The sequence below is a fragment of the Amphiprion ocellaris genome, chromosome 9, assembly GCF_022539595.1.
Source record: "Amphiprion ocellaris isolate individual 3 ecotype Okinawa chromosome 9, ASM2253959v1, whole genome shotgun sequence".
NCBI lineage: Eukaryota > Metazoa > Chordata > Actinopteri > Pomacentridae > Amphiprion > Amphiprion ocellaris.
Genome location: NC_072774.1, coordinates 4,087,945 through 4,104,933, shown reverse-complemented (window position 1 = coordinate 4,104,933; position 16,989 = coordinate 4,087,945). Strand labels below are relative to the sequence as shown.

The 16,989-nt window shown below is 39.2% G+C and overlaps 1 protein-coding gene across 2 annotated transcripts in view; it reads left to right on the top strand.

The window, feature by feature from the left end:
* efna3b (ephrin-A3b) overlaps positions 1–16,515 on the top strand; it is a 99,677-nt gene extending 83,162 nt beyond the window's left edge. For both annotated transcript variants that reach the window (XM_023293238.3, XM_023293237.3), the window contains exon 6: positions 12,149–16,515. In XM_023293238.3, coding sequence (XP_023149006.2) covers positions 12,149–12,267 — 119 coding nt within the window. In that variant the 3' untranslated portion in view covers positions 12,268–16,515. The remainder of the gene's footprint in view (positions 1–12,148) is intronic.
* Positions 16,516–16,989: the final 474 nt, after the last annotated feature.

Below are 16,989 nucleotides of genomic sequence, written 5' to 3'. Positions count from 1 at the left end.
AAGCATGTTGGCGTTTGAAAAATTGCAAAAAATTACACCATCTATCAGAGCCAGAAACTATAAAAGCAGAAGAATTGTAGAAAAAATGCCAAATATGAGCTTAAGATGGTGATATTTCATCAAAGTCACTTTATTTTACAAGTCTCATTTAAAAATTCTCAAAAAATAAACCCTTTGCATTAACATCCTGTAACAAACTTCTAAATTCTGCATTTCTCTGCACAACTTTGAAGTCTTTGGTGACTCAGCTGCAACCAACAGTCACATGACAGAAACTCTGAGACTTTTTGGTGGAAGATTGGGGAGTATTTCCAAGTTCTTTCTCCTTCTTCATGGTTGTTCTGTTTCATTAGAGCCACAGGACTTTAGATTGCAGTGAAAAATGTGACAAACTGAGCAAAAAAATAGAAATTTTCAGATACTGCCCAGAGTTCAGAGGGATAAAACACCATAAAAAGCATCGACGGCCTCATTCCTAAAACATGTCAGCAAATTGATCGCTGATGTTTGATGGCGGCATCAAAAAGTGGCCAACCAGAGTGAAATGTGCCATTTTCAAGAATTACATCCGGCGCCGTTAACTTCACAGCACCAGCTGGCCGGGCAAGCTGCTGGTGCCGGCGAACAACGGCATGAATATTCATCTCACACATCTCATGCCGTGTTCACCCGGATGAGCAGAGAACACGGAGTTTTCATGATAATTTACAGGCGAAAAAGTCCAAAAATTCATTCATAAAAAAGGGAGGAGGGCTCACTCAGATCTGCTGCTACATCTTCGGTTGCACTTGGAGTTAAATCGTGAAAATAAAGTTGGAGCTGTATGAAATCTGGCAGCGATTTCAGGGAGAAGCTGAGCAGCAAATCAACAAATCACCGGATGATTGTAGGGTTGATTTTCTGTGTTGTGGCAACAGTGCAGCTACAACATGCACACCTAGTTTTGGCTTTCGCTTGCTGCCAATCCTGTCTGGCTCTCGTAAAAATATGATGTTGTGTGTTGTTGTGAAGGCTTGTGGGTAATAAATCAGTTTGTTCTAATAGTTGTCATCAGGAAACTCCTCCTGAATAGCTGCAGGTCATGCAGGTTTGTCGAGGAGCCGCTCCCTCGCTGCTTCTTCTTTCATTTCGTCTTCTTTCCGTCCACATCCTGCTGCCCTTTAATTCACATCTTCATTCAGGTTTCCTCCGAGCAGCAAAGCGGTGAAGAGGAAAACCACCTAAACTCAGTTGATTCACCTTTCGATGTGTGAAATTGAGTTTTTCCCTCGTTTAATAATGTTGTTTTTTTATATCAAACCGATATTCATCTGGAGGTTTTAAAGCGTTCATTAACGCTACAATGGTGATGTAAGCTGAATTAAATAGGAGAAATGATTTAATTCCAAAGTTATTCAAGTTTTCTAGTTGCATGTTGAGCAGAACTGCAACGATTAATTGATCAATCATTTAATTGTCAACCATTCAATTAATCATCAACTATACTGATGACCAGTTATTAAGTTTGCCTCATTTTTTAAGAAATAAAAAGTCCAAATTCTCTGATTTCAACTTCTTAAATGTGAATATTCTTTGGGTTGTGGACAAAACACTACATTGGTCATTTCTGAGAAACACTGATTGCCTTTTTTTTTTTTTTTTTTTTTTTTAACCATTTTCTGATAAAACTGATCGGTTTGAGTGTTTTGTTTTTTGTTTTTTTTTTTTAAAGAAAATTCTCTTATTGCAGCTTCTTAAACGTGAATATTTTCAGTTTCTGTCCTCCTCTCTGACAGTAAACTGAAGATCTTTGGTCAAAACAAGACAACGGTCATTTCTGAGAAACACCGATTGCCATTTTTCACCACTTTCTGACATTTTTATCGACCAAATAACTGATCGATTTATCCAGAAAATAATCAACAATAAACAGAAACATGTATCTAAGACAGTCCAGCATTTCTGTTTTTAGAGAATGTGAATCGCAACTAAAGAAGGAAGAATTAAAACTGATCGGTTAAAGTGGTTTTTTTTTTTGTTTTTTTGGGGGGTTTTTTTGTTTTTTTTTAAAAAGAAAAAAGTCAAAATTCTCTGATTGCAGGTTCTTAAATGTGAATATTTTCTGGTTTCTTTCCTCCTCTGTAACATGAAACTGAATATCTTTGGACAAAACAAGACATTTGGCAATTTCTGGAAACATGGATCGACATTTTTTACCATTTTTTTGACACAACAATGAAATATTTTTTGACCAAATCAACAATGAAAATAATCAATAGTTGCATCACTAATGTTCCATTGCATCGTTTGCCAATAAGAAACAATACACTGCTTGTTCTCTTTCCTTCTAGAACTGAGGAAAATATCTAATTGTGATTTTTCTGACGGATATTTGATTTGGTTTTGTGATTGTGTTTCCTTAAAATCCTGCTTCGGTTCAGTGTTCACTGTGCAACAGATGTAAAACCTGTGATGGAACGTTAACACATGAGACGCCTTTGGACGTGTGACACAGGAGGAAGGACTGAATCTGTAAAGCCACTGAGACGACACTTCAAAAGCTTTTGCACGACATAAATCCTCTGCACTTTGCTGATTGCATCATTTCACGTTGAGATTTTGATTAATTAATCAGCTCTACTTGCTTCTGTTTCTTTAAATGCTCATAAACACGCAGTAAAATGCAAAACATGCTCAATGCAAAAGCAGAAAATCCACATTTTTATTCCAATTAACACCTGGTTCCAAGTTCTGTACGAGAATGTCAAGAAAAGTTGAGATTGTTTCCCGTAAGAAATGCTGTGTTTCATGGGGAACAGGGAAGCAGAGGACATGAAAACACTGTTAATATTTGGTGCCTGGCTGACACAATAGCGGCGCACAAATTAGCCCGGCTCCTGTGGGTCATTTTCACCTGTAGCGCCGCGATGCCAATTAAATTAATAGGACAACCCGAGAGGAAGCGAGTGAGTCAGCAGGGAGACGTGAAGCGAAGCGAAAACAAAGAGGCCGAGCTTTCCGACTCATCACATCACACTTTTAATCACCGTTATTCAGAGTTCACGCAGAAAGCAGCTGGAATGTGGAGGATGTTTCTCCGGGCTGGAAGCTGCAGCTCCTCTTCCCTCCACACTTTGCTTCCTGCCCCTTTCCATCGTCGTCTGCAGCTCTACGGCCGCTCCCCCCTGGATTCGGCCTCCGGTATTAGATTTCATTTAGATCTCGTTTGCGACGCTGCTGGCGGCTCCCAGTGCAGCCGTGTGATTACTGACGGACGCTCGTTTAGCCGCCCTGTTGGCTCTGCCACTCTCAGGTCCGGCCATTAGCACGAAAACCCAAAGCTTCTTCTTTAATGGGGTCTATTCTGGCAATTACCGCTCCTCTGAGCCGCTGAGTGTTTGGGGCACTTCATCAGAAACATCAGCCGAGCAAAGTGACTCAGTGTCGCATCTGGTTTCACTTTTATAGAGACGAGTGTGGTTTAATTCAGCCAGTCTGAGATATCTGGGAATCATACATATAAAGTTAAACCTCCCACTTGTGCATTTTATCCTGCAGCAGCACTAATACTGATTTTATTCTTCACACACTGTACGTGCTAATTTAATGCCACAATAGGAAACTGATATTTAAAACTGACTAAAGTCTGGCCATCCCACACAACCAACAGAGAGTCTGTTAGAGGACTTTATGTACTCACAAAACTGATATTTTTCTGGTAGAGCTTTTCTGATTAGCTCTTGTTCAGACTCTAAAGACTGTAGGTGTGAAAAAAACTCTGGAAACAAATGTGCTCAAGAACGATGCAATAAAGTTGCCCTAAACGACTTCAGCTTATCAAAAATGAGTGAAAAATTGTCCACAGTGACTGGAAACTGTGCAAAAGAACCACAAGTTTCCAACATGACACAAAATCTGTCAAAATTAACTCAGAAATTGTTCAAAAGGACTTGAAACTTAAATAAAAACTGTCCACAAAGACTTAATGTGTCCAAAATTACACAAATAAAATGTCCTAAACGACTTCAGCTTATCCTCAATCACTTGAAACCTGTCCAAAACAAGTTAGACTATAAATAAAGACTGAAAACTGTCTAAAATGACTCCACAGGTGTCCACAATGACACAAAACTTGTCCGGTTGTCCAAAAGGACTCAAATTTGTCCAAAAGGACAAAAGGAAAGGAATTGTCCAGAAGGACTCTGTGTCAAAAACTTGTACAAAGGACTATCCAAAATAAGTTAAAAACTGTCCACAACTACTTACAGTGTCCAAAACAATGCAAAACAATGTCCCAAATGACTTCAACTGATCCTAAATAACTTAAAACTTGTCCAAAGTAAGCTAAAGACTATAAACAAGGACTTCAAATGGTCTAAAATAATTCCAAAGATGTCCAAAATGACACAAAAATTGTCCAAAAGGACTCCAAATAGTCCAAAAGGACTTAAAAACTATAAACAAACACTCAAAACAGTCTAGAATTACTCCAAATGTGTCGAAAATGCGTTCACACTTGTCCAAAACAAGTTAACAACTGGCTGCAAGTACTTAAAGTGTGCAAAATGACACAAAAAAATGTCCTCAATGACTTCAGCTTATCCTAAATTACTTGAAACCTGTACAAAATAAGTTAAAAAACTGCAAAGACTCAAAACAGTCTAAAAATGATTGCAAAGGTGTCCAAAATGACACAGAAATTGTCCAAAAGGACTTGAAACTTGTCCAAAACAAGTTAAAAACTGTCCACAGAATTACTCAGAATGCCTGACTGACCCAGAACCTGCAGCCAAAAAAAAGAAAGAAAAGAAGCTAAAGTCTGAATGGACACAGTTTGATCCTGAGCAGAACAGGGACACTTTGGACCTACGAGTCATATTGTCTTGTGTAATTTTATTTTAAATACATTACGAGCTTTAGCAACAATTAGGAGACGTTCCAACATTTAAATCCTACAAGCTTTTTATATTGTAGATGAGTTATCGTGTCCTACATGACAGCCTGTCTGCGTTAGCAAATAATAAACGTGAGTAACCAAAAAAGTCATGACTGTCCTGTTGTGATTTACTGAAAAAATAAAAGAAATGTGATGTGATTAATCCTCTCAGCCTAAACACTCCTATAAAAACTGTCTTGTTCCGTCATTACGTTTTCACAAAGGCTTCGCTGCCGTTTCAAGCTTCCACTTTAAAACCATCAGAGTGGGTAAACAGTGACCTAATACCAGGTGTGCCAGCTGATCGTCAGGTGAGCCACTAAGATGATGTCACAGCCCCAAATGACTTCTTAGGTAACGTTCACACCTGTATGTTTTCATTTTAACCGTGTTTTAAAACGATCTCCGTGCAGATGAGAGTTTTAGATTACCTTCTGAAATCACCTCCATCAGTACTGACACGCCCAAAGACATGCATCCCATGGTTGCTTAGTTGTCGAGTCCCATGATGCGGCATGACGAATGTGGAAAGTGACTGATAAGATCTAATCTCAAAGCAAACATGGGCACCTGCAGCATCATTTTCAAAAGTCGGTTTCCATGAGGCTCCAAAAGTGCCCAAAAGGGCACAAAATTTGGCCAAAATTAATCCCAAATTGACAGAAATGACTCAACATGTGTCCTAAATTAACACAAAAAATGTCGAAAATGAGGTAAAAACTGTCCAAACTGACTTGAGAAGTTTCCAAACTATTTCAAAAGGTTATAAAATGACACAAAATTTGCCCCAAGTAACAAATACATGACTCTAACTTGTCCAAAATGGCTTGAAAAATAATATAACCAAAATAAGTTGAAACTGTCCATAATGATTCAAACCTTACTCATTAAAAAGTCCATAAAGACGCAGAATTTAATTTAAAAAAGACTCAAAAATAGTTTAAAAGGACTCCTGACGTGTCCAAAATGACCTGAAACTTATCCACAGTAACAAATGGAAGAAGCTACGTTTTAGAAAATAGTATATGAATGTAAACAAATGCTTTGTTTATTGTTCATGGATGAATCTTTCTTGGAACAAACATTCATAATAATACAAGAAATGTGATGCTGCTGAACTTCATCCTGTAATTGGAACCTTTAATGCCGTCGGTTTGTTAAATTAAAGCCGTAAAAGTGGAGCGTATAAATCCGACACATCTCACACAGTGCCAGGAGCAATTAAAGTTATTATTTTAATAAAGTATTTATCACAGGTCTGTGTACTGAATTGCTTAACGGTGCACTTCTACTGTTCATAAAATACAGTATCTGGGGAAACATAATGTAAGTTCTGTAGTTCCTCTGAAAGTCCCACTCACTGTACAGATAAATTTTACGATGTTTATTTCTAGATTTTGGCTGCAAACTCAGACTGATACTCGTAAACCAGTGGTGTCAAACTCAATCAGAGAGGGGACCAAAAATAAGAACTGACTCCAAGTCGCAGGCAAACCAGGATAAATATTTATTCATAATGAGATGGAATTTATCTTTTTAGATGTATTGTCAGAAATCATTCATACAGAAATATGAATTTAACTTTTTTAAGTCATAATAAAAATTCAGAACCAAACCAAGCTTACTGATTAAACAAGATTCAGATTCAGAAAACTTTAACTCTAAAAAGGGACGTAGAGCAGGCAGTGCAACAATGACATAATATTTAAGAAATAGGGATAAATATATACACAAATCTATAGCAAGTAATATAGGAATAGAAATAAAAAGAGAGAGAAATAAGACAAAAACACAGCTTGGTAACATATTAGTGCAAATATGTCATACATAGTGCAAGAAAAATTTCAAACTATCTTTACCAAGTCCACGGATCCAGACTATAAGCTGCATCACTGCCAAAATCTAATCACTTGGTCCTTGTGTCATTTCTGACCTTCTCTGAAAATTTCATCCAAATCCGTTAGTCCGTTTTTGAGTAATGTTGCTAACAGACAGACAGACAGATGGACAAACATATGCTAAACGTCACAATGAAGCCACAATGGCTTTTTTTTGTGTTGCTCTCTATTGGAAGATTTTTGCTGACTCATTTCAAATGAAAATATTTTTTCTTACAAATTCAAAATGATATTAATATTCAAAATAAAATGAGTGATAAAACTTGAAGCAGCTATTCAATAAAAATGTCAGTACTATTTTTGATAATCAATAACAAATATTTCAGAACTTTTAGCAACATGCCTCGTCATTACAGGAGAAAATGCAAAAACTTTCAAGCAGACTGCACATTAGCCCTAGCCGGATGTCTTAGCTACCACCTCGTCAATGTTTGGAGTGAGGTGTGGAAATTCTCAAGATATTTCCACACCTCAGTTTATGACGTCCTCGACCTTCGGCGTTTCGACGTTACATCAGAACTGGTTCCATGGAACTAGTTGGCGAGGGGAGCGGTCGAATACGTCGCCACGCAGCGCTATAAGATGGTTTTGTTTACATTCTTCGGTTGTACGCCACCTTGGATTGTGCTACATTCGCTAACTTTTTGCCCTTCATTATGGGTCCCAAGCATAAGACAGACTCTTCTGATGCTTTGAAGAAAAGGAAAGCCATCTCCATGGAAGTGAAATTAGATATAATAAAGCGCTCAAGTTGTAAAAACAGTGCAACATATTCTGTTATCTTCTTGTAAAATGACTCAGACATGCATGAAAATCATTGGTATTCATGACTTTTATGAAGAACTCATTGATATCATGATGCACGTAACAGTTTTGGTTACATTTCGCCAAAGTTCCAGCTCACGGCGAAAATCGACTTACGTTGATCAGTAGGAATGAAACTCCGACGTAAGTCAAGGACTCCCTGTAGCATGAAGATGTTCATCAGTCAGACGACTCCTGTGGGATGTTTTAAGTTTCACTGCAGAGGAAAGTTGCTCACACACGCATGTGCTTCCAAACATGCTGAGCATTTTAGCAGCATGTAGGTGGAGCTGTTGCATCGTCTCTGGAATGAAACGTGGGAACTGTGCAGTGCTTTTTGGGGTTAGCGTTAGCTTAAGGTTCAAGCAGACACGGTCATCATGACACTGATGAGTTTGTCAATAGAGCTGGGCATAGGAGCTCTTCTTCTTCTGGTTTATTGGCGGGTGGCATCCAGCGTAAAGGTTGGAGTGTGGACCAGAGCACTATCCTCCAGGTTTTGCACTGCATTCTGGGATTTGTAGTATCAGTGGGGCAAAATACCTGCAGGCCAATTCTGATAGATATAAAACATAAAACTGTGGGCCTTGAGTTTGACGTGTCTGTCGTGAACTGTTTTCATGTCACCTCAACGTTCACATTCCCCTGCAGGTGTCTGAGATTCGTAATTACCAGGTGGAAGCTGCAGCCTTGAAACCCACACAGTTTGTTTTTTCTACATGTCACAAGTTCACAGTGTTCGTCACAAGCCTGCTCTGTGTTTACCTGCGACGGCGACGGTGTGTTTTTGCTGTTGTGTAATGATCCTTCAGAGCCGGTCGGACGAGATGCTCGCGTCTCCTGAAGCACATTTCCCCTTCAGCGGCTCGGTGTTCCGATCCGGCTCGGTTACAGAGCGGTCAGAGCGTTTAACCCGAACAACGCCGCCACTCAGACCTCATTAGGTCAGAGCTGGTCTCTAGAAGCAGGCTTCAGCCGGTCATTACTCTGCCGTCTGACCCTCGGTTCAAACATCCCGCAGGTAGACGGAAACACCGAGGCAAACGCAGGAGCTGCTAATCAGCATCAGACGGAAAATTGTGCTTCTGTCTGGGCTCCTGTCTCATTAATCAACTGACTTACAGAAGGTGTGTCGGCTTCACGTGGCTCCAAGGTTCAGACGTGCAGCGAACTGTCTGGCAGCGAGCAGACATCAACATTACGTAGCTCCGAGACAAAGACCGCAGCTATTCTTAGCTTATTTTAAGGTGCACATACAGGAGGGTTGATGGGGGTAATGGTTTATATCAGGGGCTGATGTTCCCACATTTGGTTTTCTGCTTTCTGGCATTGATTCTACACCTTGAAAAAGCCAAATATGAAAGTAACCAGTAGAAACTATGTCCGATTTTGCTGCAAAACTATTTCTATTAGAGCTGCACAACATTGGTAAACAATTAATTTGAATATTTTGTGCAAATTTTGGACATTTTCAGAGTCTTCTGGATAGTTTTGAGGAACTGTGGACAGCATTCAACTTATTTGAGACAAATTTTAAGTCATTCGGCGCAAATTTGAGACCTTTTGGACAATTTTGTGTCACTTTGGAGACTTAGGAGTCCTTTTAGAAAGTTTCAAGTACATGTTGACAATTTTTCTAATTATTTTGCACGTTTTTGAGGCATTGGAGTTGAAAATTCACAAAAAAAATACAAATACAAAAGTGAAAGACACTCGTGTCCTTATGGAAATCATGCAAATCCATGTCCCGTTCTGCATCAACCTGTATTCTAACTGTATTATGGCTGAAATATATTGTAAGAAATTAGCGTAAAACATTTCAATATTGGGTTTTTCTGCTTCTTGGAACTAATTTTATGCCTTAAAAGATCCCTAAAAAACCAAAATGCAAAAGTGACGCACGTCTCGTGTCCTTTTGGTAATCAGTAGAGTTTATTTCAAGTTGTGCAATAATGCTGTTATATTACAGCTGCACAAGATTAGGGGGAATAAAAAAACTGACATTGTAATATTTAGTTTTTCTGCAAGTCAATAAATTGTGTCTTTTAAGTAAAGTTAAAAAGAAAACCTCCTAGAATCCTTAAATCAGAGTGAAAGATGTTCTATCAGACAGACTTCATCTGTAGATCAGTCGTGGAAAATTAGAACCGTGGGAGTTTTATTTTTCTGTAAAACTGCAAAAGAAGTTGAGTTAATTTGCCTTACTTTATACACTACTGCTGAAATTATATATTGTGCAGCCTGACAGTGTAAACAGCGTCTCTGTGTGTAAACTATGCGTGTGTGTGTGTCTGTGAATGTCGCCTCATTAGAACAACAGCTGCAGTATCTGTGGCTCTGCTGCTGTGCTGCAGATCGGCCATATTTCAGTGGGTGTGAGGCTCAGAGCTGCCTTTTGTTCAGTCAGCGGAAAAATATTGGCATATTTTACCAAATGTTGTGCTGTGTAACCAGATTATAGCACATTTAGATGCTCGGATAAACACTTCTTAAATGTTCCTTTTAAGGTTTTAACCTTCTGAACCTGCCAACGGGTTAGAAAGTCATCTAATGTGTTAAAAAAAAAAAAATAAATCACCAAAATTACACTGTTTACCAGAGCCAGAAACTCTAAAAGCAGGAATAATCATCAGATTTTCTACTTTCCTGTAGTCTTTGAATGTATCATCTATGATATGCAGTTCAGTTTGAAAAAATAACCAAATCCAAGCTAGAAATCACTACATTCTCCTTTGATAATTTGCAAAAAAGCAACCGTTTGCTAAAGCCTGATTCTGTAAAACAGAAAAATATCAGGTCTCCTGAGCACAACTGTCAATTTATGACCGACTCAGCTGCAACCAACACTCATGTGGCAAAAAGTCAGACTTTTCGGATGAACTGCAGGCAGTGTTTACGCACAGCCGTAAGGGTTAAAAAAGTAGAAATAGCTTCAAATATGTTTTATTTAAATAGGCGGCAAAAATATAGCATTCTGTAAATTCAAATTCTGTAAAAAACAAAAAAATCTGCACTTTTTTGTGCAAACAAAAAGTCATCAATAATTCTGCTATGACCAACAGTCTCATGCCAATAATTCTGGAAGTATTTGGCTGAACTGCAGGCAGTGTTCACACAGAGGAGAGAGTATGGAAACTAATTAAAAATTTAAGTAGTGAAATATCTCTAGTAGGTAGACTCACCATTTCTTCTTCTAGTATTGGTAACTCACTGAGAGGAAAATCAGACCTACTGGATCGATGAAATAAATGCAGTATGGCTCAGAAACAGCGAACAGAGGAGAAAGTTGTTGGACGATACATTCAGCAGGTGAAACATCTTCCTACAGATGATGAGCAGAGTGGTGTTCACAGAAGTTGTAAAAAATAATAGAATATTGTAGTAAACCTCACCAAAATGACATAAACGTGTTGAAAATAATGAATAAGATTACTTGAGATTATTTAAAATTTGTCAAAAATGACATAAATTTGTCAGAAAATGGTTCAAAAATCGTCAAAAATCAGATACACTTTTATAAAATTATTGAAAATTAGTTGAAATTTGTCCAAAAGGATCATGAGAGGAAAATCAAACACATTAGATCAATAAAATAAATGCAGCATGGCTCAAAAACAGTCAACAGAGGAGTAAGTTCTTGGAAGATATATTCAGCATGGTGAAACATCTTTCTAGAGTAGAGCTGTGTGAAAAAGTTTGTAGAGATTGTTAAAATAAGTAATTAAATATCTGTTGCATGTGGAGCCAGGATTTTTTCAGTTTTGGTAACCCCTGGAGGCACTTGGAAAAATGTTGTGCATGTCGATTGAATTTTATTTTCAATGACAAATATGTTTTTTCAGTGATACATTTTATTTTTAATGACCTTTTTTTTTTTTAAATAGTCAATGATAAATTTAATTTTCAATGTCAATTTTTTTTCAATGACCAATGTTCAAAAGAAAATTTTCAATGATAAATTCTATTTTCAATGACAAACATTTTTTTTCAATAATACATTTTTATTTTCAATGACAAATAATTTTTTTCAGTAATAAAATTTTTAGTAAAAAATAGTATTTTTTTCAGTCACAATTTATTTTCAATGACAAATTTTATTTTCAAATGCAATTAATTTTTTTCATTGATAAATTTAATTTTAGTATTTTTTCCACTCATAAAATTTATTTTCAATGACCTTTTTTCAATGATGAATATTATTTTCAATGACTAATTATTTTTTGAAAGAGAAATTTTATTTTCAAAGACAAATTCTGTTTTTTCAACGACAACCTTTACTGTCTCTGTTTTAGCTCCATAGAGACCAAGTTTTTTAAATAATTTTTTTTAATGATTTCTGTGATTGTAACTGTGTCATTCTGCACATTTCTGAGTTCTCTCTCCTTCTTCATGGTTGTTCTGTTTCCATACAGGTGCAGGACTTTATATCACAGTGACAAATGAACCTACAGTGAGTAAAAATGTAACAGGAGCAAATAAATCACTAACTGTCCTTTTATTTTTTTCTCTCGGTTTTGGGTTTTTTTTGCAGATGAATTTAACCCGTTTGTTCCCAAGCTGGAGAAGAGCGTCAGCGGCAGCAGCCCGTCCAGGGATCGCCTTCTCCTCACTGTGACGATGCTCTTTCTGGCCGCCCTCTTCATCTCCTAGCAACGGCCATGCCAACAGCGTCACCATGCCAACTAGCCTTGGGACGGTGTACAGTATCAGTGGGCGGGAGGAAAGCAGGAGAGTGGAGAGGAAGCGAGAAGAAGACTTTGAAATTAGAGTTTTGAAGCATCACAGTGTGTGTGTGTGTGTGTGTGTGTGTGTGTGTGTGTGTGTGTGTGTGTGTGTGTGTGTGTGTGTGTGTGTGTGTGTGTGTGTGTGTGTGTGTGTGTGTGTGAGGGATTGTGGTTTCGGTGGAGCTGGAAGACCTTCAGGCACTCGGTGGCTCTATTAAAGCGGGCCCAGGTGTGTGTTTGTGTGTCTGAGCAGGCCACGTTGTCGAGCTTGTTCAATCATGCACAACCACACGAAGCATTTAGAGACGGCGCTGGAACCACCATCAAAAGAAGACCACCCGATTGGTAGCAAACAAACAAACAAACAAAAAAAAACATCCGAAGACTTTTTTCCCTCGGAATCCGATTGGCTGTAACACTTCCTTAGGGGCTAGTTGCCATAGTTTCTTACAAGACTGAACTCAAACGGACTGGATCGAATTGAACTGAAATTGCCTTTTTTTTGTTTTGTTTTGTTTGTTCTCGTCGTCGAATTCGATGCTGGGAACTCGGAGGAAGAAAAAAAAAACAAGCCGACGAACTTTACCGGTTCTTTTTGTAGGAAACTAGTCAAAGTAGCTGATAGTTCATACACCAACCCCACCGTTTTAGTTGCCATCTCCACTATGTGTTGGTCTGCAGAAGGCAACAGGAGTTAAAGAGCATTTAATGGGAAAAAAAAAGGAGCTTAGATGTGCCATTGAGGGTTTGTCGGTGTTCTAAGTTGCTGTGTTTCTTTCTCCGGTCAGTCCTCCGTCATCTCCGAGGTTAACGAAGCACACGATGGATGGCTACGGTGGCAGCCATGGATACACTCAGCAATACTTAGCCTGGTACACGAACACGTCCGGACATTAACAAGTTTAAGCTCCGCTCCTCCGGCTTCATTCTCCGTAAACTCCACATGTTAGATGCCACAATTTTTCTTTTTCTGTTATAGCGTGTCCATGAGAGTGAAGAAAAAACCCCATGTGTTTGTCTTTGAGAGAGAGAGAGGATATTTTAAATGGTACTAACAGCCTGAGAACACATCCACATACTGTACATCTTATAAATGCAAAATAAAAAAAAAAAAACAACAAAAAATTATGTATCTCAAAAACAGAGCAACAAGTTATACATACAAATACCAAGTGCTTTGGTGGGGACGTACAGCAATTCACAAACAAATGTACCAGTCGGTTGCTTCAGAATAGCGTTTCCATAGCAACTAGCACCTTATTCACCATGGTTACCCTACCCTGCCAACAACGGACTCTAGTAGGGGCATGGCTTACCATAGTAGCTGATAGCAGTGATGAAGGTGATGCTGATTATAATGATGGTGATGATGATGATGGACTGCGAGCCGACCGCCGGGCCACGACGGCGGCTCACCCACCGGCACGTGAGACGTTCAAGTACTCGTGTAAATGTCAAAAACGGACACAGAATGGAAAATTCGAAATGTCTTGAAAAATATGACGAGGTGAAATGTGATGTAAGCATTTTTACAAAGTTGAAGTTCAGTTTTTACTTTGTGGTTGTTTTGTTTTTTCTTTAATTACAGTTTTTGTTGAGTTCGCTGTGGTATATATTGGGTTATCTTGAGGGGGAAGACGGGTTTAAAAGTTGGAAAAACGGGCGGGTCGAGCCGTATGGAAACTTGGGCTGCGAATCTCTCCACCTTTAAGGTTAAACTATCTTTATAAGTTTGTTTTTGATGGTTTATATTTCGTCTCCTTGAGCAACACTCCAACAATAACACACAAATATGTGTTGACTTTTCGGTAAGTGTTACTCAGCCTGTGCAGACTGTTGCATAATGTCTGAAACATGCAATGAAATATGGCCGTGACGTTTGAAAAACATAGACAGGGAAGGTCCAACAGAAGATGTCACAGAGTTGCATAATGGGAGTTGTAGGATCCAGCAGTTGTGGTTGCAACACCGCGTCCTGTTCAATGTATAGTTTTGACCATTCTCTTTTAGTTGCCCAATTTTTTTAAAGGGTAAAACTGACGCGTTTGAATGAAAGGGTGGATTTCCACTGCAGGAACTTGATCTACATTCCAACCCTCATCGATGGTCATGAGTTCTCAGATACAGTCGACTAAAATGAGGGTGGTTGGGCTCAGAATTGGAGTTAAAATGAGGAGCTTCCAAGAGCTTGGAGTGGAGTCAACAAACTTGGGAGGTTTTCCATGCAGGTACCGGGGTAGTACTCACTGGAGGGAGAACATATCTCATCCGGCCTGGGAACGCCACAAGATACTCCAGGAGGAAACTGGAAAATGACGCTGGACGGAGGAACTTCCTGAAAAACGTAACTTTAAGCAGTAGAAAATGGGAAGAAGGATGGAATTTGTGGCACAAGGTGGTGTGAACATTTACAAAAATGACCACTAATCAAGACTTATGGCCTTTTTGTTTCCGTTTCGTTGTCGAATCCAACAACTCTGCCATAAAATTAACCCCTAGTGCACCAAAAGCAAACGACAAATGGTAGCTACTGGACTTAACTCCGGTTCTTTGAGCGTGTAGGAAGTAGAAAATAGCGTGAAAACCCCTTGTGGGACCTTTTTTGTTAATCCTGCCTGTTTACGCTGGATTTCTCAATTTGCAATTTCAATCGTGTCTTTACTTGCAATCAATAACGCCTGCTCAATATAAGGTTCCACTGATTTTGTGTCTCATCATGTCCTGCAGGATAAACATGTCATTTTACTGCATAGTATTTGAGAAGGGATTCACACTGGTTGGTAAAAACATAGCAGAACTACAGTGGTTAGTTATGCTACGCCAGCAAGTGCACATTTCATTTCTCTCATGTGCAGTAAAAAGTGCTTTAATTTTGAAGGAAAGTTTACTAAGACCCTGGAGAACAGAGCAGGTGTCGCCTCAAACCAGAGGTTGCAGATTTTTTCAATAACTTAGGGAAAACTTGCCTTGCTTTGCTTTTGTAGAGTAAAAACCTGCTTTATCGTCCTTTAAGCTTCATTTGTTGACTTGATTTGACTGGTTGCAGCTAAATCTTGTTTATTTTTCGACCACCCACTCTTTTACAATGAATATTTGGTATGTTAGCCTACACAGTGGATTTTCTACTGTTGATGCTACTCGATGAGGGCAGAAAAAATGGTGCTTTGTGTCCTTTTAACCAAACACAAGCTCTGCAGAATGAATTTTCAGGTCCGCTCAGAAGTTTCTTCCCTTTTTTCTCCCTGAAATTGGCTCCACCAAGACTCTTCTTGCAGTCAGAACATGCATGAAGGTTTGTGTGATGGTAAACTGGCCCGCGAGTTCCTGCAGTGGAAAACAGCCTGAAGCTACGTCTGCTCCGGGTAGCATTTATCTGGTCCAGGATGCTGATATCATGAATTCTTCAGAAAAAATTTGCAAAACAAGATTTGTGTTGCAACCCCTTTGGACCACCAGGATTCAGAGATATATAAGATGTCATTCTATTCTACTCTAAAGAAGTTATTTTCGACCTTGCTGTGAGGTTTTTTTCTTCTCAATGCAGTCTGGCCGCACACGTGCAACAGAAAGATGAACAGAAATGCAGTAGATCTCGTCACCCAGACGAGACGTGGTGCCTCATCGTGGAAACATAAAGAGTCATTGCAGTGCAGCCCAGGTGCTCGTACGGCTCGCGGTCGGGAGGGCAGGTGAGGAAAGGTTCAGGTGTGGAGGAGCTGGAGGGTCGAAGAAGAGCTAGCAGAGGGTAAATCACTCTTCAAGAAGTTGCACTTATGAACTTAGACACGAGCGCAAGAAAAGTGTGTGTGAGTCAGAACTCATTCCTGGTTAATCACTTCATGACTGCAGGAGTCTTTGTTGTCGGTGTGTAAATGTGTGTGTGAGTGTGTAAATGTGTGTGTGTGCAGGTGAACGGATGCGAGAGCGACTGAGTCTTTGTTTCATGTGTGTGTGTGTGTGTGTGTGTGAGAGAGTGTGTGTGAACCGATTGTTGTCTGGCAAAGCAACAAAAGCATTTAATAGTGTTGGAAACAACAATTTACAATCATGTTTACCTTCGACTGGAATGACTTTAAATGAACTTGAAAATAAACTGTAAACTGAACAAACCATAACAGAGGTTATAACAATGATCATGATAACAAAAATAATAAGCTTACAAATGTTACTTTTACCCACACGTGTGTTCGCCTCTTTATTCGCTCTCTGTTCTTTGAGGACATGGGCAGCGGGGAAAAAAAGCGGGAATAAGCGCAGCACTAATCCAAGACAACAGATGGAGGGGGTTGTGGGAAAGGTTCTACCTGGTATATTCAGTTCTCTGTAGATAATGTTGTTTTGGAGCTCACAGATGCGATTTTCCATATCAAAGTTGGTGTGGCGAGGCTCTCCCCCAGCAGTAATACCTTTACACGCTCCGATTAGGGGAGATAAGCTTCAATCACCAGCCCCCGACATTTGAATGACAATGGGACGGACCAGCGGCATGTTGGCGGCAGCTGATGGATGGATAAAACCGCCGCTGATGTCAGAGAGCAGCCAGGCTCATTGTCTGATCTTATGCAACAGGTCTTTGTCATACAGGTGGAGTTATTGTGACTGACAGGACGACACGAGGAAGAAGATGGAGGGACAGATAGAGGTCAGC